At 32.4% G+C, this 27,706-nt stretch overlaps 1 protein-coding gene across 6 annotated transcripts in view; it reads left to right on the top strand.

The window, feature by feature from the left end:
- LOC145284444 (RAB11-binding protein RELCH homolog) overlaps window positions 1-27,706 on the top strand; it is a 2,006,047-nt gene that overhangs the window by 1,636,296 nt on the left and 342,045 nt on the right. For 5 of the 6 annotated variants that reach the window (XM_080133262.1, XM_080133261.1, XM_080133259.1 and 2 more), the window contains one exon: window positions 25,826-26,053. The exons of the other annotated variant lie outside the window; for it this stretch is intronic. In XM_080133262.1, the coding sequence (XP_079989388.1) occupies window positions 25,826-25,896 (71 nt within the window). In that variant the 3' untranslated portion in view covers window positions 25,897-26,053. Of the gene's footprint in view, window positions 1-25,825; window positions 26,054-27,706 lie in introns of those variants that run through there. 6 annotated transcript variants of the gene reach the window in all.

Raw genomic sequence — 27,706 nt, 5'->3', positions numbered from 1 at the left:
ATTGCCTTTACTACAACTGAGGAACTCCATTTACCCATTGTATGGAAACATTCAGAATGTTAAAGGGCAGATAACATGTGCCACACCTGGCTCAAGGGTTACCTAGAATTGTGCAAGACAGGGGCGTTCATCTCCCTAAGGCATTTTATATAACTGCTTACCTGAAAATATGCATAAATAATTAAAGCGAATAATTAGAGAACTAAGAATATTTATAACTTTTATTAGATATGTAATACTGACAAGACTCATAGAATGAAAAATATATTTCATAAACAAAGATGAAGCTGATATTTTTCTGATTGCCCTACTAGACCAAAGGGCTCTATCTCTTTTTCTTAACAGAGCCCTCTTTTCCTAAATGTATTGCTTTCACCACAGCTAAGGAACTCCATCTATTCCCCCAGTGTGATAACCCACCAGAATATCAGAAGGTGGCTAACAGACGCTACACCTTACCTAAGTGTGACCTGAAACTGTAAATAAGATGACCACCAAAATGTCCCCCTCATAATTTTTATGTGTTGGCCACCCATGACTGCAAATTGATGGACTGAAACAGAGAACAAATGCATATTTTATGACCAGGAAATGATGGGTGGCCTAATTGTATGTAAACAACATATTATACTGTAATATTTGAATGCAGTTGTGTTCAAATGACTTAGAAAAAAGAATTTTCCATATTAAGGTAAACAATAAACTGGAATTTTCCATCAGAATTTACACTGACATATTCAGGAAGTTTTATTACAGACAGGAAGTTTGGAATGAAATATAGCAAATAAGATAGAAAAATGATTCTTTTCGTTGACTGTCTAAATGAATTTAGACATCTTTTCAGTTTCATCCCATCCATCCGATGCAGAGTGGACAAGGAGAAGTGTATGTAATTCTACAGTATGCTGCATAAATTAAAGTAACAAAAGAAAGTTGTTTGTGCTTTATTATATTGTTATATTACTCCAGCTATTATTATAGAACTAAATGAACGACTTGGCCTTTTGGCTCGGAACAAAGTGTAGTATCCGTTCCGATACTACACTTCACGTTTCCTGTCCCTGGTCAGTGGATGCGAAATACTTCATGACCGAGACAATTTTAATTTTTGTTTCTATCTAGAGTGCTCCTTTTTGGGAAGCTGGACTTTTCCCAAATTAAATACCGACCTTGTATCTAACTCTGCCCTCATGGGGAGGCAAATAAATAGGAACAATACACTTGAGTAAATAACTATTTCTGCTGCGATTTCACCACAATGACGACTACTATTGTGTCAACGAAAATAACATCTGTTCCGTTACAAGAAGTGATTCTGAGGCTATAATTGCATTAAATCCATAGATGAGAACCTGACAGATTTTACCATTTTGGGTCAGAATGTACCTTGAAGTAATGACAATTGCAAGTTGGCTTCACGTTCGTCAAAAGCTCCTAAATTAAAACCGGATTCACATGCATTGTATTTTGTTAAGTCTTCTTCTGAAGTTTGTAAAATGCGCTCAGTGCTCCGAGATAACATATGAGCTGAATGGTCGAGGTTTGTCCTCAAATATTCATTCACCTTGATTTTGATTTTGATAAATTTCTTAACAATTATAAACTATTTACACATTTTTCAAACCCAACATTACTGACAGTTTCACAATCTTAACTGATCATTACGAAGCTAATAATGATCAATTAAAATTGTTATGTTGTCAATAATCTGAATAATGTTCGCTTAGTAAAACCGTTAACAGATTGTGAACGTTTTTAAGCTCGGGTATACAACTCGATGTTAATCTTCCTTTCACTGCGGGAAGATGTGACACAAGGTCGAGAAAGTAGGATTTGAAAAGTCAGTACACTAGAGGAAGAGTACCCGGGCCTGAAATAAAGGCCTGAACATCTTCATTGGTATTCTCTGGTAGGAGCGTCTCAAACGATTAGCAATAAATTAACTCTTTCTAAAAGGGTTAAAAGGTAAAGCCTGGGAGGGTGAAGTGGACCTTCTAGCACTGCACAAGATCATAGAGCTCAGCTCAGCCAACAGGAAATATGCGATTGCAATAATGGCTTTGAGGCCCGCGAAAAAAACCTCTGCTGTTATTTGTCTCACTAACATTGATATTAAAAGCCCTCTTTTTCTATTTAAAAATTATTGAAACGAACTTCTTAATATACTCAGTCATGGATATACGAGCGACTTCATAAAGGTTAACTTATTTGTATATTTCTTTGAAAAAGCTGGAAAGGGGTCAAAATTTAAAAATTGGAACTTGGAAAGCATGTCGACGTAATGTGTATTCTCTATGCATGCGCAAATATACATTTATACATTTAACTGCAGTAATTTGTCACGTTTTGATATGCATGTATCATTAGCTCAGATCGAAGTGAATATCACAAGGAGTTAAATGTTTTGATTTTGATTCTAACTGATGACACCCAAGTTATGTAATTTTCAACTTTTTAAATCACTAATATATATCGGATACAATATAATAATCAATAGATAATTGGTCCTATAGTAATAAATACGAAATCTGCATGAATTAAAATATTAAAATATCATATTTAAGCATATTTTACGACTGGAAAACAACTGGGGCTTGTTAGTATATATATAAAATTAAATTTTTAAAACCATAACTAAGGTTATGACAAGAGAATATTCTTATCATTGTTTTGACTCTCGAGTATATATCCGACACAGGTAATCAATCGAGAACCACATCAGTCTATCTAAAAACATAAGGTTTTAACTGATATATACTCGAGAGTCAGAATAATGAAGAATATTCTGTTGTCATAGTCCTAGTCATAACCAAATAATATTACGGCTAGAAAACAATGGAAGCTTAGCGTAATGATTAGGAGCCTCGTTTGTCGTACAGGCGGTCGGGTTTCAATCCTGGCTTGAGGTAGTTGCTTGCCTAGCTGCACTGATGAGCTGTGAAACAGCGAAACAGTACTGTATGTGGATGACTACAATGCTCCTCATCTTGAGTTGAGCATATTGAGAAGTGACGCACGAATTACCATTTGCGTATAAAGCAATGCTCTTTGTGTAAACAAATCAAGCTTAGGTATTCAGACAATGTCAAAACATTGTTAATCCACGACTCACACAGCAGCCGCCGATTAGCATAATGGTTAGGAGCCTTGACTGTCGTACAGGCGGTCGGGTTTCAATCCTGGCTTGAGGTAGTTGCCTGTCTAGCTGCACTGATGAGCTGTGAAACAGCAAAACAGTACTGTATGTGGATGACTATATATATATATATATATATATATATATATATATATATATATATATATATATATATAACATTAAGTTAAATTTTGACCCTGGTGTCTAACTCTGTCCTGTGGGAAGACATTGTAAATAGGGACCAAATAACAGTACATCTGACATATCTCTATTTGATTCTTCCTAGCCTAATTTTGTTATTTCTTCTTACTATATTACTAATATGAATATATTTTATTTTGTTCGAGATTGATATTATTTGAAATTGTCTTTGAAAGTAATATTTACAAAATGCATCTTTATGTCAAACTTGAAAACCTGGACTTTGAAGTTTGACATAAACATTCTCAACTTCGAAAACTGAAAAAGGTAAATTTAATTTGAAATAATTTATTTTATATCATTTTGATAATTCGAACAACTATTCTTATCTTGGTTATTGTGCTAACAACGTTTCCGGCCGATATTACCTCCAACCTTCTTTAATTGTATCTTTTCAAACTTGAGAATCTTTATGTCAACCTGTCAACCTTGATTTTCAAGTTCAACATATCCAATTTCAACTTAAAAAAAAAAGATTCATCTGAAGAAGGTCGAAGATTACAACGACCGAAACGTTGTATAAAAAAACACTAAGCCTAAAAATCAGAATAATAATCTGAATAATCCAAATAATATTACCCCACCCCCAAATACAAATATCCTGTATTTTATTTTTGTTACTTCACCAGAAAAGACAACCACAAATAGAATAAAAATGAAAATGAATATAAATCGAGGGTGAGGTGTGTTTGAGATGAAGTAAAAATCCAAGAATCTATTTTCAGTCCTGTCCGATGGCTTTAAAGAAACTAAAGGAGCATTGTTGTGTCAGCTGCCAGGTTAACTTTAGTCTTTGATACATCAGAACGTCTTCTACAGGTTCTTTTACTATTCAATCCACACATTGGAATGGTTCAACCCAGCAACCATCCAACCTACCCACCTGAGTCAAATATTGGCACTTTCGATATTTCGTAAACCTTGAGCAATTTTTCTAAAAGCAATTGTCATATTTAATTTGTGTTTTCCTATATTTTCGCTGTGTTTTCTTTCTGTCTGCTTTGTCTTGGAGAAATTGGTCGAGATTTTGCAGTGACTCACGTTCAGCGCTGCGAATATATTTACAGGGAAAAAGAAAACTTAAACACTGATAGAATATACTCTTAAACAAAAAACTGACAAACATGTTTTCAAGCATAACAATCTCAGAGCATAATATTTATTTTATGTTGTCTTTAAATATGAAAACTATTTGCCACAAGAACAGTTTTTATCCAATAAGATTGTTTAATAACGGTTTATAAAAAATAATTGGATGTCCTTTAAAAATTATCATAAATATCATTAATAATTCGTTGCTAAACATCTAATATATAAAGTTATCTCGTGGATTTTTTGAATTTAGACCTAAATAGCAATCCATTTGTCATATCAATATTTGATTTGAACTACTCTACTTTTTCATTTCTCCTTTCAACTATGTTATTGGCAGGAATATACAGGCTGTCCAAAAAGCCACTGAAGGATTAAAAATCTTTGTCATTTTAGTATTAATGATTGTTTTTTTTCTCTATTTCAGATATTTTATAGATAATATTTTGAAAATTAGTTATGCATAAGTATAGCATTGAACAACGTATGCAAGTTGTGAAATTGTTTTACCAAAGTCAGGGTTCAATTGTTTTTACTCAAAAAGCTTACCGACAGCATTTTCATGTAAAAGATATACAGTCACTCTTAAAGAAAGAGTCTATGTTAACAAACTTTAAACCCTGCAAAAATTGGGGGGAAAGATCAGGAACGAAATAAGGGAGTTAAATGGTAATCCAGAGATTCTGCAATCTGTCATGAATAATGTTTTGGGAAGAGTACAAATATGCGAAGCTGAAAATGGGTAACACTATTATTTTTCATGAATAAAAATTGAATTTAGCAATTTTTAAAATTTCCAAATGTCTTAGTCAGATTGTGTTAAAATTACAGAAAAATATCATCAAAAATAAAGAATCTATTTAAGTTCAAAACCCTTCAGTGACTTTTTAGACATCCTGTATTTTATTTCACACACACAAAAAATTAACATAATTAACCAAGGCTGCTTATCCTAACATCACTTCGTTAGAAAGTCGAACAAAGACACATCCAAAGACAATATTATTAAATACTAAAGCTGAGTTAATCAACAAATTTCCCGTCAGTATTTTTCCCTATATATTTTATTGTGATGATTCTAATATTTTATTGTGATGATTCTAATATTTTATTGTGATGATTCTAATATTTTTCCCGATTCTGATTCTTTATAAATCTCAAAATATTTAACTATGAAGTATTATTTTTTTTACAATTACCATAAAAACACATGTTTAATGTGCAGATATTTTCTCAAATACAAAAATATACTTGTGGGTGGAGGATGATCTATTGATTTTAGTTTTACTGGTATTTTAAAATCGATAAATATTTATTATTTTATCATTACTACAGCATTGAAAGATTTTGCTTTAAGCAAAATGAAATTAAAAAAAGATACCATTAAAAGAATCGTTTTTGCCATCAGAAAATAAGCACAGTTGTTTTCCGATTCCCCCAAAAGTTCTGATTTTTCCGGTTCCCACGTCTGGTTCCAATTAATCATCTTAACACTAATATTTCAACTCTTATGGTTACCGAGAAGAGTTTAACAAATGTGTGTAACATATTTCTGTTAAAAGTACTCGTTTTCTATCCTAATTTTTATATCTCTCAACTCTACCCTCTTTTGATCTCTTCATCTCTTTCTCCCTTTTTTGCCAATCACCTCTCTCTATATACCACTAACTAAATGTAATTAAGTATTATTACACACACAGGGTCTATCGAAGTTTTTTGTTTTTTTTAGTATGCATCATATTACACACACCTTCTCTATATCTGGTATTTAGCACTTTTTGATTCAGCATGTACCATTTACTACTGATTCCAGGTAACACCGAGTTGGTTTTGTCTAGTATACAATGCTTTAATAAAACACATTTGTTTTCATGCATTAAAAAATATTAATAAAATGAAATTTTCCCAAGGCTTCCAATTTTTAATTCATTGCTCCAAGACAATGCAGAGTTTCTTGTCTCCTCTTTCTACCTATTAGTTTCTCTCAAAATAGTCTGAAGAGCAAAGATGTTGATAAGGACAATAGTCTAAAAACCTGCTTTATGCAGTAATTTGTGGCGTTGTAGAAAGAAATTACCGATGATTGAGAAAAACTAAATAAATCATACAGAGAATAAAGAAATTCACGTTTCTCAAATCTCAACAATTTCCTCCTGAATTATTACAAAGCATAAAAACCTTGTTCTGAACGTCGACCTCTTGAATAAATTCTGCCACTGTTGACCCTTATAAAAAATAAATATTCAAAAATATGTATTTATATTTTGTGTAGTATAATGCTGGACGAGAATATATCAAGTTAGCTTGTATCGCTTGTGCAGTTTTTGTTTTTTGCTTGTAGAAGACATATAGATTAATATGCTGTTCAAAAATCTGGTTAGATTAACTGAACTCTGTTGAAATTATATTAAAATGATATTAAATTTTGAAATAGTAGTTCCATTGGTCTGTCATACTTGTTTGAAATAGCGTTTCTATTCATTTGTCATGCTTCAGTTTGTAATATCATTTTATCTTGAAATAGCATTTTCATTGGTTTGTCATGCCTAAGTTTGAAGTTGTATTTTCATTGATCTGTTATGCTTAAATTTGAAATATTACTTCCATTCGTCTGTCATGCTTACGTTTGCAATAGCATTTTCATTGATGTGTCAGTGTTCAAAATTGTATTTTCATTGGTCTGTCATGCCTAAAGTTACAATAACGTTTCCATTTGTCTATCATGCTTAATTTTGAAAGAGCATTTTCGTTAGTCTGTCTTGCTTAAATTTGAAATAGCATTTTTATTGGTCAGTCATGCATAAATTTGAAATAATATATCCATTGATTAGTCATGCATAAATTTGAAATAGTATTTCTATTAGTTAGTCATGCTTAAATTTGAAATAGCATTTTAATTGTTAAATGCTCAAACTGATTGGGTGCATCTTCATAAAAGAACCTTGTTTATTGAGTGAATGTATTTTGCAGCAAAGTTTTATTTGGTAAGAATCACTTTGGAAAAAAGCCCGAGATTATTGTCTCCACCTAATTATAGAACTTGTGCGAAATATGAGCCAGCTGCCATCGCTTAAGTATGTTGTCACACCAAACAGAAGTGGATTGGACAGATACCCGAGCAATGCATTTACAATAGGCAACATGTCCCTAATTCCACTGAAGCTGCAAGCATTGAAATGACCGTCAAAATAGCCAAGATAATGTAAATAGCAATTTAAAATGTCCACATCTACTGAATGAAATCTCTTGAAGGTCACATCGTTCAGATCTGGTTACAGATCTTCCGCATGACCCATTCCAAAATAATACAGGATTCTGAATACCTACACAAACCATTCAGATGGATAAACAACTTATATCTTGTATACAATATAAGTAAAACCTTCTTCTGGAATCTCAACATAAAAAAAGAAAAGAAAATAATATGCTGAAAGTTTAAAGTTCCACTCCACGTTTGAGAGACAGCGAGACTCCTGACCAGAAAACCAACAAAAAGAATATCATTGTTAGTACTAAAAATATTATTACTAATTTTATAAAGGTTAGTAATTTAGTTACTTTTAATTAGATTTTGAATTTTTTTTTTGGTAAGTTTGATAATTTGTAGATGCATTACTCAGTTAAGGCATTTAATAGCTATCTATACCTAATACTAATCCTTATTAATCTCTAACTGTGTATCGAGTGGATACCATAATACTTAGTTCGCTGCACCTTTTCATAGTAAAAATCCATACAAAATTTCAGCCAAATCGGTTAAGTAGTTTCCAAGAGAACTTTTAGAGTAAATGTTGTATTGCGGTGACTAATCCCTATTAATCTCTAACTATGCATCAGATGGATCCCATCATAGTTCGCTGCACCTTATGATAGTAATGGTCCATACAAAATTTCAGCCAGATTGGTCCAGTAATTTACGCAAAAATGTGGGATCGATGAACAAAGAGAAATATAGAAATTTAAATTATAAAACTTTCAAGTGACAAAACCAATATTGTTAAATCGCATTCAGTAAAGTTTGTACAAAAATTAAATTTGGTTTAGCAATCTATCTATCTACCTAGGCTCCTTGCCCAGACCAATGTGACTCTTTCTCTCCAGATTTTCGTTGTTTTCCATCAGCTGGCTTGGATCTTCAGGATCACAGTTGGCATCATGTGTAATCGTGGATCTAAGTCATCCTATGGCGGTGCGCCCGTGCCATGGTATCAAAAGCAATACATTTCTCACCAACTCTTGCTTGCTCCTTTGGCAGTGACTGGCAAAATGTAGTTGTCACGCCCTGATGGTAGTAGATATGACAGGTAGGTTGCCATAAAGTTGCTATTTCGTCAGATAATCTTGCTAAGATATATTTAACACTGTTCATAGCATATGAGTGTATGTGGTATCTAGCTTTCTTTCTGATTTTTATTAGCAATTAGTTGTAAGTGATAGTTTTCTAAAGGTTGAAGGTTCAATTCTTACTACTGGTAATGATAACTAAAAAGAATATAAAAATTAACAATTCTACCGAGTCACGACTGATAGAACAAGGACAACCTACTTCTGTGAATTAAATAAATGGTTCAGTTGACACCAATGCATTTATGTGATCTGACAATATTTAATACAAATAAGCTTCTATGTCTGACTTGTCTACTAATTTTTTATTATAAATGCCCAACAGTCTTATTTTATATTGTTAAATGATAAGAACATGTGAATGCTATACACAAAAGTTTCAATAATTCCTCTTTTGACAATAATGGTTGTTCCTCATTTCAGGAATCATTTAGAAATTGTTTTGATAATCCCACTAACAAAAATTGGGAGGAAGTTATGATTATATGAGTGTGAAACTTATTCATGATCATATCTTCTACTGATGAGACGACCACCAAAGTTTCCTCACATATAATTCAGCATTAAATCTATAAGTTTGAAATAACATTGAAACCTGGTGGACAAATCAGATAGACAGAAGTTTGTTCACATCAAATATGGTTCGATTGCAGAAATTATTGTAAATTTTCTGAAATATTACACAGGTATTTTTGAAAGGACATCTTGTGCCTTAACCAGTTCTGATCATTCTAAGATCTAATCGGGTTTATTCTACAAAATTACACCATAACTGGTTTATTTGTACAAAATATGGTTAGATTTGTTTACAACATTCTTGTGTTTTTCTTTTTCGAAAAAGAGATTTTATTCTCGAAATATTAAAGATATCTAGCATCCTGATTACATCAAACAGTAAGTCCACATTTATTAATTTGCATTTGTGATTGTTCCATAAAAATAAATAAATATACCAAGATGTATAAAATCTACAAGACCTTTGTTCGTTTGTCTGTTTTTGTTCGTACATCACCTCACTCCAACATCCGGTTTCCTGTATTGCTATAGCCTTCTTATACTCTTACATATTTGTTTATCAGCAAATTACCTTTCCCTTTTATTTATTTTTTTAATGATCTCATAGGAAGCATTTTTGAGGGCCACCCTATATCAGAACCACTTCTGATCATTAAACAAAAAAATTATTTTTTTGACCCATAACTTTAGTTGTGTAATCCATATTTTCACACGTCTTTCATCACATGAATATATTTTTGACTGATTTGGTCTTTTTAACTCATTAAATCATGTCTCGTTTTTATGAACCTGTCCTGGGACAGATATCTCAACTGATAATAAATAATTTAGTGAACGATTCACGTATTTCCTGAATCTTTCAATGAAGCTTAACTGATATTAAGTGAGAGGTCTGAAATAAGAAACATGTCTTGTAAAAGACAAACAAGCTCAACACAATCTAATTCCTTGATCAAAGTCTGCAAGAAACTTTTTCCATTTATCATGTCTTCCAAATTCACTGAGCAGTCTATTTATCATAGTAAATTAATAGGCAAGAACGTTTAATCAAAACTTTTCTGAACCCATAACTTCAGTTGTCTAATGTCTATTTTTAAATAGTTTTCATCATGTACTATGCCTATATATATTATTCCCTAATTGGTATTCATTTTTGAGATGAGCATTATATATATTAATTTAGCGGTTTCAATCCCACCCAAAGTGTGCCAGAGGTTTACTTGGCCAAAAATGTGGTGAGACGACAACAGCTACGGATGGCAGTGATAGCTGAGAATGCAGTTAGGAGATTCGAAGTTCCTATCTGTCGCGGTTACCACCTGACGAAGGCCAGAGGAATAGTTGGCCGAAACGTTATGAATAAACAAAACCAATAAAAAATGAAAAACAATAGCTAATAAAGATGAGAATAATAGTCCGAAATAAAAATAAATTAATATGTACTATGCCTCTGAAATATTTTGGGGTCTGGTATTTTACACTTATCAAAGTCTGAAAGCGTGTTTCATTATTATGAATTTGTTCTGTTATAGTTTCTAATAAACCCATTAAAAACACAGAATTACATAATAAACCAATTAAAAAACACAATCACACAATTAAAAAGTATTACTTTTTCTTTCACGCTCTGTCAAGGAAAAGGTCCGTCGAGCATAAGCACGAAGTGTAATGATGCATGGAAGTGAAACCTGGCTAATGGGGGTTGAGGATATGTGTTGCATGGAAAGAAATGATATGATGAATGTGTAATTTAAGTCTTAAAGAAAGGTTTAGATTTGGTGCCTGCAGAATAAAATTAAATCAAGAGATGTATGTAGGAGAAAAGATTGAAAGAACAGATAAGAGTTCTTGGGTTGGTAGGTGTAAAACAGTTGAGATAGCGAGGTCAGTTGCCACAGGAAGGTTAAGGAGAATATAGAAAAAAAAAGTAAGAAAGAAGGATAGATTTTAAAGAAAGAGGAATCGATGAAGACATGGTCAGAGATAGGTTAGTTTTGAAGTAAGTTTCTGAAAGCCGGCAGGTAAAGCAGACGTTAAACTAATTTATTTATTTATTTTTTTAAAAATAAAAATCGATCGAAATAAGACATGAATCCGTTTTAATATCAAGAATCTCCTACACATAAAAAGAAGAATATTGATATTTTAATAATAATAATAATAATAATAATAATAATTATAATAATAATAATTATAATAATAATAATAATTATAATAATTATAATAATAATAACGGGCATTTATTTATTTATTACTAGCAGTTCAGACCGGCTTTGCTCGGACCCTATTTACTGTTCATAACTTTAGGTGCATGTGTGTTTGTGTGTGTGTGTATATATATATATATATATATATATATATATATATATATATTAAAAAATTTGACTTATGTCCAGGTAACCTACATCTCAAATTTCAAGTGTTTAGACCCAAAATTGGCGGATGAGTTTGGTAGAGTCTACAAATGTCAACTCTTTCAACTTTAGAAGCCAAATTTTCACCTCCAAAACTGATTAAAAAGCTTGCTGCATGTCTGAATACCCTTTATATAAAATTTCAAATGTTTATACCAAAAATTACCTGAGTAATTTGGTAGAGACCACAGAGGTCAAATTTTTTTTTAAGTTTGACCCCAATTTTGACCTCTTTACATTTATTGTTTTTGGCTCAAATCAAATAAAAAAGTTTAATCCATGTCCAAGTAACTGCATCTAAAATTTGACGTGTTTAGACCCAAAATTGGCGGAGGAGTTTGGTAAAGTTTTCAACGGTCAAATCGTTGAACTTTCACCCCTTGACAGCAAAATTTCTGACCGAAAACCAATTAAAAAGATTTAATTAAGATTCAATTAAAATGAAATCTCAATGCCTCTTGTGTCAAATTTCGAGTCTGTTGACTGAAACTGACGGAGTAGTTTGGTAAGAAAATGTACACACACACACACACGCACACACAGACAATTTCACTTTTATAGATATATAAATAGATGCCTTTTTGGAGTGTCCCTTATTTCAAGGAGTAATCATGTTTTAATTTTTAATGAAAAAAAAATATTATGATAAACACATTAGCTGTACCAACAAAGCCTTGCTAGAGACCTATTTTATTAAAATTTGTTTAGCAAATATTTCTGTGTTTGTTATAAACATATATAACGTCCCTTATTTGCTTTTCAGCAAATAAGGAACGTTAACTCTTATTAAAAAAATAAGTTAATTATTGTCTTTAGGTGCTTATTTAAGAATGTCTCTGTGTCATCAAACTACTAAACTAATTAACGTTCACAGGAAACATGAATTGGAATAGATACTTTGAGGGCATTGCCAAAACTCCTACAAAAAAGGTGAGTTCTCTACCGTGCTAGAAAGTTATGTATGCCTTGGAGTATCTTGTACCTTTCCAGAGCCACCATTCGCCCATTTATGGAGTACTGTTGCCACATTTGAGCTGGTGCCTCTACTTCTAGTCTCCCACCCTTAGACAAAGTTCAAAAGAGAATTGTTAACCTTATAGGTTCTGTACTGCCAGTTAAGTTTCAACCGCTGTTCCACTGAGAAAATGTTGCATCTCTCTGCTTGTTTTACAAATATTTTAATGGTAGGTGCTCTGACAAACTTCAAACCCTTGTACCTCCTCGACATAAATACTCCTGAAAAACCCGAAAATCAGCTAAATCCCACCCTTACACACGAGAGATTCCCATATGACAGAAAACCTTCTACTCCAATAGTCTCTTCTCTAGCACTGCTAGACTTTGGAATTTCCTTCCAGGTCCCTGCTTTCCTGACTGTACTAACATGCAGAAGTTCAAGTATCATATAAGCAGACATCTTGCTGCTCAACTCCCTACATAATATCTCTGCAAATTATGTTCCAGATAGTAGTCTCCTACATCAAAATGACACTGTGTCTTGTTTAGGATGAAAATGCAAAATGAAATTAATAAATAAATTGTAGCAACGTATATTAGTTCATTGCTCAACAATAACAGCTGAAAATTGACAACAGAATCAGTTTTATTTATCAGAGTAAATGCTATTTAAGTCTAACTGTTAAATTCCAGCTTATATACTTTAGGTATATTCGTATACATGTGTCTGCAATATCAGAGAATATATAATAGGAATATTCTCTAGAGTATTTGGTCCTTGTAAATTAATTTGTTTACCATTATTTCTTAATTGACCTGGTTTATTGTAGTGCTATTTTTAAATATTATAAATAATTTCTTACAATATATATATATATATAAGAAATCGAATTTGTTAGTAGATTTATTAAAAAGAAAAAATTATTCATTATTTAGAAATTGCATTATTTTAAGGTGTGGATTAAATAGACTCCGGTTATTCTTTCGTCCAGTAAAATAGCATAATCAGGTTGGCACACTGTATATCATCAGATCACCCAAGTTAAGTAATGATGAGCCTAGCCAGTACCAGATGAGTGACCATTTGGGAATATCAGAGTCTATATGTGCTCTCCCCTTATTTTGGCCTTGTTTCTAGTCGTTCTGAATTTCTACTTGCCAATGGAATAAAGTTTTGGAGAAGAACGGTGGAAAGGGAGAGGAAAGCTATGCAGCATTCTTGGGGTTTACTGGCTAGGCTGGTTCAGGATAGGTGGAGGGGATTTGTTATTGCCCAACACACCACTGGGTGAAATGGTTAGTGATGATGACTGGAATAAAACAGTACCAACTCAAGAGAGATGTGGTTGGAGATTGCGCAACTCTTGCTACAAAAACTTGACACACAAATCACAGTATCATCAACCAGGTTTCGTGTTGTCCATCAGCAATGAAAGATGAACATTAAAAAAAAGTTGAATCTAAGCACTGAGATAAATAAGATATTTTATTGTTGGCTGGGAGTCTTTTTTACTTTAATTTCTGTTTTTATTTTGTACTCTTCTCTTCCATTATATGCGAAATTTTTTATTTTTTCCATATGATTTTCAAAAATCTAATTACTTTACTGATCGCTTAAATCGTTAATTGAACCAACATTATTATGCTTGGGTCATTTTACCACGTAATTACAACATTATTTGATGTGAGTTAGCTTCCAAATCTATTGTTTGGGATTTGCCAAGAAAGTATGAAATAACTTTCACTTTAAAAGTTTCAATGCTTCCAACTTTTTTTATTTTTCAAATTTTGAAGTGACAAAAGTAATTCAGATTTGTATAAAACCATTAACAAATGGTTGAATTATGAATAAACCGAAGTGCATTCTGGTGGATTGAATTTTGTAATCCAAACATTGTTTTAAATAAGATATGTAAAAAGTTAGTTTTAATAATTTATGCTATTGCAATTATTTAGTCCAGTAAGGAATCGATTAATAGTAAAGAAAAAGAATAAGGAACACATTTGGAAGTGATCAGAAAAGTATATTCTGATTAATGAAACCATCTTGAAACTCATTTAACTGCGCATGATCGATAGAGGAGAAGAAAATTATGTTCCCAACTTCTTTAATATTTCAGTGTTGACAGGTAAAGGAAAACTTTAATGGAATAATCAAATATCTATGCATCTCATATAGAGATCAAGTGTTATCCCCTATAAGGGGTCCCCTTGATTTCTGAGAACTTTGAGTGAAGTAAAAAGAAACACCAGAAAGTATATTACCATTTTTGGTCCCTCGACACAAGAAGGGTGGACCTGTAAATTCCCCCTTGTCCATTCGTCCGTTCGCACTTTCTCAAAAACTATGCCTTGGAATTTTTAAAGATTTTGCACAAACATTAAACATGATATGAGTAAAAAAAAAAAAGTAACAGAACGGATTTCCCAGGGGTGATTTTGAGGTTAAAATGGCTAAAATTTACACTTTTGTGCTTATTAAAAAAAGTTGATGCATTGGATTTTTATAAAATTCTGAAAAGTTGTAACTAGTTGATTTCTATATAATTTTGTTAGTCTATACTACGCGATAACTCTTGGATGTGCCCCAGGGGCTCTTTTAGGGCTAATAAAAAACTCCATTTTTGGAACTATTTTACCATATTTGTCCAAAGTTTCCTGTGTATGTCTATTTAGCAGTTTTGCATGGTGTTGAACTCAAATTAAAATATGTTAAGGCCTTGGGGACTTTTGGGGCTAAATCGAGGTGGGGGCAATTAATGGACTTAGTCATTTCTTTTTTTTGCATGGTGCAGAACTCAAATTTACATATGTTAAGACCTAAAACTGCACCGTTTGTTCATTTTCATCAGGATTTGACGTCCCCTACCCAAAGCCAGCCAAAGGATTTGGTGGCCAAAACGTGGTGAGAGAACAGAAACAACCATGGAAGGCAGTAATTATTGAGAATACAATTAAAAAAGTCCGCATTCCTATCTCGTTGCAGTTAACCACCTGTTGAGCAATAGTTGGCCAAAACGTTGTGAAACAACAACTATGAAGATGAGGATAACAGTCCACAAATAAATAAATAAATAAACAAATAAATAAATGACTAAATAAATGAATAAATGAATAAATAAATGAATGAATAAATAAATAAACGAATAAATAAATAAATAAACAAATAAATAAATGACTAAATAAATGAATAAATGAATAAATAAATGAATGAATAAATAAATAAACGAATAAATAAATGAATAAATAAATAAATAAACGAATAAATAAATAAATAAATGAATAAATAAATGAATAAATGAATAAATAAATGAATGAATAAATAAATAAACGAATAAATAAATAAATAAATAAACAAATAAATAAATGAATAAATAAATAAATAAACGAATAAATAAATAAATAAATGAATAAATAAATAAATAAACGAATAAATAAATGAATGAATAAATAAATAAACGAATAAATAAATGAATAAATAAATAAATAAACGAATAAATAAATGAATGAATAAATAAATAAACGAATAAATAAATGAATAAATAAATAAATAAACGAATAAATAAATAAATAAATGAATAAATAAATGAATAAATGAATAAATAAATGAATGAATAAATAAATAAACGAATAAATAAATAAATAAACAAATAAATAAATGAATAAATAAATAAATAAACGAATAAATAAATAAATAAATGAATAAATAAATAAATAAACGAATAAATAAATAAATAAATAAATAAACAAACAAATAAATAAATAAATGAATAAATAAATATACAAATTACTCATCTCAAAGGAGTCCAATATTATAATAAACACATTTTTTCTTTTTCTTTTTTTTTTTTGTAAAGGGTGACACTAGTTATTGATAGAGTTCTTATACAAGGGCGTTTGGTACGAATAAAAATTACTATTTATAGAGTTATTTTATCAAAGGAGGTAATCTTCCTCAAGGGAAGTAACTCTTATTACAGTCTTTTTGTGTACTTTCATGCATTACCAAAGATTATCCTGATATTATCTGTCTCTACTTTGCTTCCTTTGTTTTCTGGTTTCAAAGTCTTTCCCCATTTTTGTATCTTTATCATGTTTCTATTATATTCAAATAAAATTCTTTATACCCATAATTGCATTTTTCAACCAATCATCAATTTTTTTTGTTGTACATTTCATCAAATTCGTACCTTTTGTTTTGTTTCGAAATCTACATATATTCAAAGACTTTTTTTTTGTTTTTACTTTAATTCACAGAAATATCAATTTTCCTTCGTTCTAATCTTATTTAAATCATTCAATTTTCGACAGATAAAAATCTTTCCTATTCTTCTTTTTACTGTTTCTTTATTTTCTTTCTCTCTTCTCAAACCCTTGCAGAAATTCACCAAAATTATGAGGACAAAGACTGTTGATAACATTAATCATTTTAAGCCAACAGATACCATTTTCAAGGAATTTTCTCTCTCTTAGGAGCCAAGATAAGAACAGTGCCTCTTATTATCAGTTCTCTTACAAAATGGAATTCTTAGAAGTGCAAATATATCTTGATATATTATCAGTAAATACCTTCACCGACGTAACACAAAGAAACCTATACTCATCTCTCTCTCTCTCTCTCTCTCTCTCTCTCTCTCTCTCTCTCTCTCTCTCTCTCTCTCTCCATATATGGGTATGTAAAGACACAAAAGTATCAACGCATTGCAAGTTATCGAGATTAAATTGTGTCCTTTTACAAATAAGGTATGTAAGTAAAATTTTTATATCAATGAATATATGCATATTCAAAAGACTTATCATATATTAAAATCTCCTTTTTATATATAAGTACAGTAGCTGAAAAATATGAGCTAAATACGAAAAATTTATTAAAAATATACTTGCAAAACTACGACAGCTGTACACAAAATGAGTGTATTATAACTTGTATATTATAGTTCCTATTTACAATGCCTCCCCACGGGACACCAGGGTCGTTTTTTAATGTGGAGAAAAGGTACAAAAGTAAAAAATTGTCTCAGTCGTGAAGGATTGTTCCTCCACCGAAAGAGAACAAGAAATGGAAGTGCAGCATCTGAAGAACAGATACTACACTTTGATCTTGGCTCAAACTTGTATATTATAGTAGAAATTGTGTTATTTAGCAAAAAATTAACAAAATAAAAAATTAGGCACAAGGCCACTCCAAAATTGGGGAAGGGCATGGTCTATAGTCATCCTCGTCACTGTACTTTTGTTTATCCATGCTAATTCTAGCGAGAGTTCTTTTATGACTTGTATATTAATAACAATAGTCACAACCTTCCCTATACATCAAAAATTTATTTTTTCTTTTTTTTACTTGAAAGGTCACAACTTATCAAGGCCCAGAGACCATTTCAGTATAAGTCTTAAATAGATGGTGAAACAACAAGATAAGTATTGGTGAAACTTTTGTAGGTCTAGATTATCTAAATGGACGACTATGTATATAAATATACTTTGAATAAGTGTTCATATTAAATGATAGAATATAGGACAGAAGAGTTCATACCTTTCTTTTTATATGGCCGGCGTCCTCTTCTTGGTGCTGATCACAACTGTTGTCTGTGAAATGGAATATACGTATATGACGGTTTACAACATAACATGAAACATTCTGGAATCTTGATGAGTGATTCTGAAGGACCGCACGACAACCATTTATATTTTTTATATATCAATTTATTCCAGTTGTCTTATGTTTCTCCTGGAGTCTGCATTATGTCTACATCTTTTTTTTTCTTTCAGCCTCCACTTCTAGGCTGAGTTTTAAAGCAGGTACTCTCATGTCCCACTGGTTTGCCGAAAACTCCTAGATTCTCTAAAACTTCATATCTTTGACCTGTCTGTTCCGGTATGTCATCTGGAAAAGAACACGTTTCATTCGTGAGTTCTGATGACGTAACCGATTAAAGAACATGTTTCATTAACGTGACCTCTGGTCACCTATCTGCCATGCTTCCGTTCAGTCTCGAAAGACAAACAATACTCCTTAGGGGCAGTAGTGCATGGAATTGTAAGGCAAGGGTCGCGCAATCCCTAACCACACCTCTCCTGAATCGGCACTGTTTGAGTCCAGTGGCAACGAAAAGACCAGGACGACGGGAAACAATGCTGAGATAAGCGGAGAGCACACACAGCACCTGAAAGTCCCAAATGGTCACCTATTTAGTACTGACCAGGTTCAACGTTGCTTAACTTCGGTGATCCAGCGGGATCATGCCGTATCTAAATGTGGCGTGATCAATGTCACTTATCACTTATTGTTTTGAATTTCTAAATTCTTAAGTTTGTAACTAACTATAGCTAAATTTATGAGCATATCACTTCACTATTTACATAATTAACTTTCAGTTGAACTTATTTCACATAAATAGTATTTCTTTTCTTAGTCTAGCAAGGCCATTAGTGTTGTCCAGAATCAGTGTTTCCTGGAAAGCTCTATACAACACGACTCAACAGGAAAAATACTTAGTTCAATGCACTTTACAGCAAAGGTACCCACCAAATTTCAGTCAGATCAGTATAGTAGATTCTGAGAAAAAGTGAAATGGACAAAGATAAATACAATATATACAAATGTTATTGTACAGCTTAGTTTTTTTTTTTTTATCTTCTCAATGTTTGGATAATCCCTCTTGTATTTCTGGTGAAATAAAGGTTCTGTGTGTGTTGTTTCTTTTATTCATTTTTTGCTAAAAACAAAAAAGAAAAAAACAAAACTATTCCACATAAGTACACACAATATATAATTTTTTGTCCTTCATTGGAAAATTATTTTGCTAACTAATCAATTAATTTCCTTCAATCACGGAATCAATTTACTTTCACAAATTCACTATAGTCCTAATTTTATTTCTGGGATCATCAGTTGTTTACCATGAAAAACTGTTTCAAAGATTTATCCGTTACACCTCTGCATTGTATCGCTTTTTTGTATGTTACCTTTATATATATACTAGCGAGGGGTACCCGGCGTTGCCCGGGTGTTTGGAGGTGTGTGTGGTTTTGGGTAAATCAAAACTCCGGGGGGGGGGTAAAATAAAAAAAAATGTTTTGGTAGGTAAGTATGAGGATCGAACCCGAACCCGAACCCTTGGGGCAAATTTGGAAATTAAAGTGTGAAAAAAAAAGAGGGCAACGTTAACCATTGGGCCACCGCGAGATGCTAACAGAAATACGTTTGAATTTATTCAATTACTTAAATTAGCAGGTGCACGTTTTAATGACTTAATGAGGTCAACTTTTGACTGCAGGGTATCATCTCATTGCTTTCAGACATTTCCGGTGATCGAGACCGGAAAAATACCTAGACAATTAGTGTCGCTTTTATTATAGGAAAAGGCCTAACCCACATGCGGCGAGTGAAAACTGTTGAATATTTATCCTCCCGAAGTCGAGCAAAGTAAATAGACAGGCGAGCTCCGTTGTTAACTCTGGGATATTACGATTTACATGTGATATAAAAAGTTTTAAAAAGTTGTTAGGCGACCGACCGCTTCTCTGAAAAAAAGCCTTTTGTAGACATACAGAAAAAGCGAACACACATGCACATATACATACATTTTCGCTTTTATATTTATATATATATATGTGTATATATATATATATATATATATATATATATATATAATCATCAAGAGGATAACAAAAACAGCCGCCATGATGCTGAGTTTTCGATCCACCAAGCCCTTTTTTTGTTTGGCACTTTACCGACAGACATTGTCCTCTTTCACCACTGTTGCGTAACTCTGTCGTTAGAGTCTAGTTTCGTTTGATTTCAGAGTTTTCCTTTTTCTGCTCGTTGCCTGAAGAGGACAACGGAGATGTGGAGGGTATGAATATATATATTTGGTTTCTTCCAGTGTATATATATTTAAAAAGTCACTGTATGTCTGTGTATGAATTCCTTCCTCATAGGTTTCGAAACGGCTGAGCCTGTATTTTGCAAATTTCACAAAGGTAATTTACATGTCTGGCAGTGTTCTTAAATATGTTTTGTACCGAAATTCATCTGATAAGTATCGAAAATCGAAAAAATTCGATCTTAAAAATAGTCTTTCTCATTATAGATAAGAAAAGAAGAATTTTTACAGGAGAATATTTAAAATGTCAGCAAATCATTTCTTCTTAAATAAACAGATTTATTATTATCTGGAGATATAACTCAGTAGTAGAGCATTCGACTACAGACCGAATGAACCTGTGTTCAAGCTCTGGTGTACCTCGCCATTTTATTTTAATATTTTTATTAATGAGTTGAATTTACAATAAAAGAAGTACTATTTAAAATCGCCGCCAATCATTTTTCGTTTGCACATTTTGAAACTAAACATCAATTAGAAGTGACTATTCTAGAGCATTCATCGTCAAACCCAAATATCATCTGACGTGATATTGTAGACAAACACAGACAGAATTATCATTATTATTTATTTATTCATTTATTTTTTGCGAATTAGTTCACTGGGCAAATTATTCCTCGTAATATATAATAATCAACAGAGGATTGATTCCATAATAATACATATGCAATCTGCATAAATTATAATATCATGTTTTAGCCTATTATATAACTGGGCAACGCCAAGCGTCCAATATATATATATATATATATATATATATATATATATATATCTACTCAATTTACTCATATAAAATTAATATACGAAAGTATAAATTTATGCATAAACTTTAAGTATTTACTTCAAAAGTGCTCAATACATAGGTAGAGCTAGTTAGTAAGTTATAAAATATATATGGCGATTAAGCTACACTGAATATTCCGCGTTTATATATATATATATATATATATATATATATATATATATATATATATATATATATATATAATGAGTTTCTTTCAATCTTCGGCATGAAGGCTAAAAATATCATTTAGTTCCACAGCATGTCACCTTTGATTCTAGGTCTTGTTTCTAATCCGTGGAGGGTCAGGTTGAATGTGCATGATAATAAAAGCCCTACAATAATCAATAAAATCATCAATGACGATTTTCCTTTAAGCATGTTATAGATGTACTGAATCTATATAAACATAAAAATCGAACATCATTTTTATATATGTTGAGAGATTATATATAATTGAATTTTTGAGTAAGACAATGTTGAGAGTAGGGAATAGCACTCAGATACATGCGGAGTAAAGAGGTCGAAAATCTCTGGCTTAAAGGGAAATATAAATCATTAAAAAAAAGTATTGCTTTATCTCGTATATTTATGTAAAATGTTCTCCAGGTGAAATAAACGGTATGATTAAAATATATCCAAGAAATAGGTATCTTTTTTTTTCTTCTTTTTTTCTTTCTCAGTGAATAATCTATTATATAAAAGGCAGTTGTCTGTGTGTATGTTTGTATGTCTACCTACTAAAAGTAAAACATTATAAAACAAACACCCACAAAGTTGGGATAGTGTTGATCAGCGTTGGCTCGGATGAATACTATCTAAAATTTAAAAGAAATTATTTATTCTTTGAGGGTTAAGTTAGGTTTTGTAAGGAAAGAAATCGATTTTTAATCCATTTTCAATATTATTACGTACTAATTTGAAGAGAAAATGCAGATTCATTCATCCAAGAATTTATTACATACAGGGTAAAATGATAAAATTGTCACCCTAAAGAAAACAACACTACAGCTTTATTTTAAAACTTTTATCGAAAAAATAAATTCAGGTAACTTGATTATGTATTAGAGCTCACGTATATTCAATGTAGCCGTCTTCAGCCTCAATCACCGCCTTGATACAGGTCTGATACTGGGAACATGCCTTTTCCACAAATGCCGGTAGGAGCAACAAATACTCGGTGGATGACAGCAATCAGTCTGGATTTGGTGTTGTGGGAGGTCATGTTGGTGATGTTTTCAACATGTGAACAAGCGAAGTAATTCAGTGGGTTCAGGTTGGGGGAGAAGGGGCCCAGTGAGAGAAGGTACAAACTTGTAGCACTCCTTCTGAAGCCAAGCTTGGGTCTCTTTAGACTGTGGGCCGGCATCGAGTCCTGTTGACATATCCAGGGTCTGCCAGTAGCCTACTGATAGCACCAGGGGATCACCACACTGTTCAGCACATCCAGGTACAATGTGCTGACATTCAAATCAACTTCGAAGATGTGAGATAGCATGATGTGGCCCTCACTTGAAACTACACAAAAGAACATAACCGTAGCTGGAAATTTTGTTTTCCTCGCCCTGGCCATGCCCTCAAGTGTTGAACCGTCCGGATTTGCATTTTAAGGGTGCCGACAATGGTCCTGTTGTCATAATTTGGATCAGTGGAGAGTATGAGTCATACAGAGGTTCATCTTTGATCTCACTCATTGAATATTGCGTCACTTTCAGACGTGATAGAAAGCCCTTGGGAGTACACAACTGGCCAACTAGTTATTGGTCTGCAACAAAAAAAGAAAACCGGTTTTCATCAAACGGAAATGGAATCATGTCGTCTTTTCTAGAGCAATAATTTTATTGTTCTACCCTGTAAAGTAGAATTGTATGCGTGCGTATGTCCAGTTAGAGAGGAATATGCTAGATGAAGGATACAAAAAGGGGTGGGAGGAGAAAATATTAGGGATGGAAGAGATAAAGATGGAGAGAGAGAAGTTTTACCAGAAAGAGGTTGTACTTTTGCTCTGGGTAATGCCGGATAGCCCTGCCAATTACAAATAAATCTTAAGATATTTTCTAGTGCAAATAACTTGTCTTAGTCACAGGAAATGAAACCCAAAAGAAAATGGCTAATCTATTTCTAAGCACTTGATATTAAGTGCATATTTTTTTAAATTTGAGAGTTACCATATATCAAGACGCGAAGGCCACTCAAGGATAAGGGTTAATGATTGTAAGGTGGTAGTGTAGTAATCACTAATGGTGTAAACTGGGTAGAATTTGATTATTTATGGAGACGGTTCACCAAGAATTTGTTTACATTGGATTTGACGACTACCATGTTGTCTTCAACTTGGAAGCAGGCCAGTAGAACAGTGTTCCAAAGGCGGGCAATTCTGGCAAACAGGCTTTGTTCATGGAATCTGCATTTAGATTTAGGCACACGTAGAGAGTGGGGGAAATCATATATAGTGGTTGTAGCTAGTCAAGTCTGTGTGTGAAAGTTTTTCAAGGGGGTACCTTAGTTTCAAATTCAGTTGTGTACTTGCCATGAAAATAATGATATAACGATAGAGCATAGACAAGCATGCGACGTCTCTTCTGTGAGGTATCAGGAAAGAGAAAAGGGAATCACCTACTAGATTTCACAGTCAGCCTTGAACTCTATCGAGGCAGGATAGGGTGCACAACCAGCTCCTGCCCAGATGTGGCAACAGTACTCCATTTTAGGATGTATCTGGCTTTTATACAGGTAGAGGATTGCATCGGCAGTGAGATACTTACTGAAGCGGTAGAGTGATCCAACCATTTTTCCAGCGATCTTGGCAATGTGGCATCTTTTTTCTTTATGGTTCTGAATTTTGTAGCTGATGATTCATTATTCATATTATTCTGATTTCCTATGTTCTTGAGTGTTATTTTCACAATGTTTATTTTAATGTAATTTTCACAATCTTTATTTTAATGTAATCTCCGATGTTCTTCAGGTGTATTTTATCAAACTCGGGAATCTTTGGTGAACTCGAAAAGAATCTTTCTGTCAAACTCGAGGAATCATTGTGTTAAGCTCGGAAATATTTCTATTGAACTCTGGAATCTGCATGGCATTTCTGCAAGGACTACTGGGACAGTGGATAGTTTACTTGGTAAAATTCAGTTCTAAGTTGAAGGTTCAAGGTTCAGTCTTAAGTGCAGATGATACCCGAAATTGCAATTGCAAATTACTTAGGATTTCTACCCAGTCATAGTTGACGGAATGAGACCATGCACTCCTATAGGTCAAATAAAGGGTTCCATTCCAAATTTCTGAGTTCGTCAGAAAGATTCCAACGCTTGACAAGATATATCTGAAGAAAGTCGGCAGTTATATCACCAAAAACATGATGAGGACGGTAGTCCAAAGAACCCAAATAATAGGAATAATTTTTTTGTGCATCTGTTGCATATTTAATATGTACATATATTTTTTATGCATCCTTGTATCTCTTCAAGAGGCTCTGTCTGTCAGTCATCTATCAGGCTTAAGTTTGAAAGAGGATTTTCATCCCTGAATGGACACATCTTTATTATTTTTTTTTGTATCAGTGTCAATTTATTGCAGTCCCACACTATCAGCCAAGCTCCAACCTTTACTTTAGCAATTCATAAAAATAAAACTGGAAACAAGTAAATAAATATCCAGGTCAGCATTTTTTCTTTTTTATTACGATTACATTCAGCCGCACTTAAAAGTCTCTCACTATCGTTGTCCATCTCACTCGGTGTACACTTTCCTTCTCCAATTCCACATCGACTGCAGCTAGCCATTAGTCGCCTTTGTTTTACACGTCCATTTTCTTCAATGTTGACTTTCTTTCTCCATGTGCTCATATGCACTGTGTTAAAATATTGCATCCCTGCGTCTATTTTACAAATGAAATGTACTCTGATGAACCCACTGCACTTGTGCCCTCCCTTGACATATATACTCCCAATTAACCCAAGCAACAAAATCCCACTCCTTTTCTATTGAGATCCCTAGATGCCAGACAGCTTTGTACTCTAATAGTTTATTCCCTCGACACTGCTATACTTTGGGAGCCCCTCCCTGTTTGCTATGTCTCTGACTGTATTAACCTGCAGAAGTTAAAATGTAATGTGAACAGGCATCTTACTGTTCAATTCCTTCATAGTTCTCTGTAAGATATGTTTTCAAATAGTTGTCCCTTACGTCAAAGTGACAATATGCCTTGTTTGAGGTGAAAAAAGTAAAAGAGAAATAAAATGGAGGCATTATCTGTCAGTTAATTTATTATATCTATTATATTTCAGTTTGAAATAACATTTTAAAATGCGTTCAAACATTTCTGTAAAAGGATTTATTTTCTGGGCGATTATGCTTAAGTTTAGAAGATGATTTTCATTCCAAAACAAGCTGAATGTACAAGTTATTATATCCCATTTTGTTTTTGTTTTTTTTTGTCTTTTTTATATGTGTTACTTTATTGTAATGATTTTTTTCTTTCTTGTCTTTTCAGGTAAGTCAGATTTCAGTGTCACCTTTAGAGAAGTGTCCATTTTGATTTCTATGTCTCCTCAAGATAAGTGAACATTTTCATTTCAGTGTCGCTCTCATACGATTTTTCCATTTGATTTCAGTGTCACCTTCATAAAAGTGGCCATTTTGATTTCAGTGTCGCCTTCAGATAAATGGTCGTTTTGATTTGAGAAAAAAAAATTATTAAAAAACAAGACAAAACAAAAAATTGTGTTTAATTAATTATCTTACCAAAGAGCTATCGACGATTTCACAAAATATCTTATAGCGGTTAGACCACTATTTCTATTAAATATCTTGTCTTTATAAATTTCTTCCTTTACAATTATTTCTGAATTTGTTCTAGTTATTCTTAAAAATTTATACACTAATGATAATCTTAGCTTGATTAGGTAATCTGTTAAGCATATTCTTTTCACAAATATATAATTTTGTGATAAATTTTGTTTTTGAAAACTTTCTTGCTAATAATCAGTGAGAAAAGAGATATTTAAAAAAAGAAAAAAGTATTTTTAATGTTTATAAATCTCAAATTATTATTGTGCTCCCATAAAAAAAACACAACTCTGTAATTATTAGAAACGAAATATATTGAACAGAAAAAATAAATCCAACAAATAGAGTGTGGTTATACGTCAGTCCGACTGCCAAGAAAGAATGACTTGTGCATAACTGTGTGCTAACGCCGATAAACATATTCTCCTGGTCTTTATATCAAGTGGAAGAGTTTATTGTTATCCATAGGATAGACACATCACACCAACCATTATGTTGCAGTCGAGCTGAATTCGCTCCATTTCACTATTTATATTTTTGAAATATTTGTTATAGACATTTCATGATTTTCATTTTGTGGACAAAAGTTGTATATTTATAACAATGCAATGACATATTTCTTTAAAAGCATGAATGCATTAATATCTTGTTGCAAGAAATTTGTTCTATAAATGTTTTATGTAAAAACTATGTGTATCATAGAACCAAGGATGCTTGAACTAATCTCCTCAAAATGACACAAAAAGATTATCACATAAACTTTATATGCATTAAGAAGCAAAGATACGGATGTCTTGGATGTGAACATGGCTTAAATGCCAATTTGTGTGTAGCTGATTTGTATGTTTATGTAGTTTCTGAATTTTTTTAGGTGAGGATTGATAATTTGGATTATTTGGATTATTCAGACTACTGTTCTCATTTTCAGTGTTATTTTGTCAACGCTTCAGCCAATAAGACCACTATCATTCTTCAGGTGTATCTTTCAGAATTTCAAATGTGCAGATTCGCAAGGTCGACAGAATGATTCTTAAGTTCGACAAGATACACCTGAAGAAGATCAGTGATTACATAAGCTGAAACGTTGTGAAAACAACAATCGAGATGAGAACAGTAGTTTAAATAAAATAAATAATGCCTTTTTAAAGTGTTCTGCATGCATTTATTTGCCATGGAAATGTCGATTGTTTTAACAGAAAAGAACAATGTAACCTTTTCAACCGATAAAAGAAACACAAGCCTGTTCACACTCCCAGGCTCTTAAGCTGCATCTGGAATCTGACAGAAAATTTATTCCAGCAACTTGAGCAATCTGTCTGTTCTGACAGAAAAAAAAGTTTGTTCTGTCAATACTGCGTGGATCAACAACTTTTTAACAACTGAGAAATTTGATTGCATATTGCAGCCATATATAGTTTTCAGTTACATACAACAAGAGAAAAATCACTAAATTGTTCTTTGGGGAAATGTCTTTAGATACATATTGTGCAAATCAAATGGATCAGTTTTCCACCAATCCTATCTGCACTGGGTCACCTTTGAACCATCTTTTAAATTGCAATCATATAAGAACAACTGTCACTCC

The sequence above is a fragment of the Euprymna scolopes genome, chromosome 9 (assembly GCF_053919585.1).
Source record: "Euprymna scolopes isolate OS-2025 chromosome 9, ASM5391958v1, whole genome shotgun sequence".
Taxonomy (NCBI): Eukaryota; Metazoa; Mollusca; class Cephalopoda; order Sepiida; family Sepiolidae; genus Euprymna; species Euprymna scolopes.
This window is presented reverse-complemented; position numbering and strand designations above follow the sequence as displayed.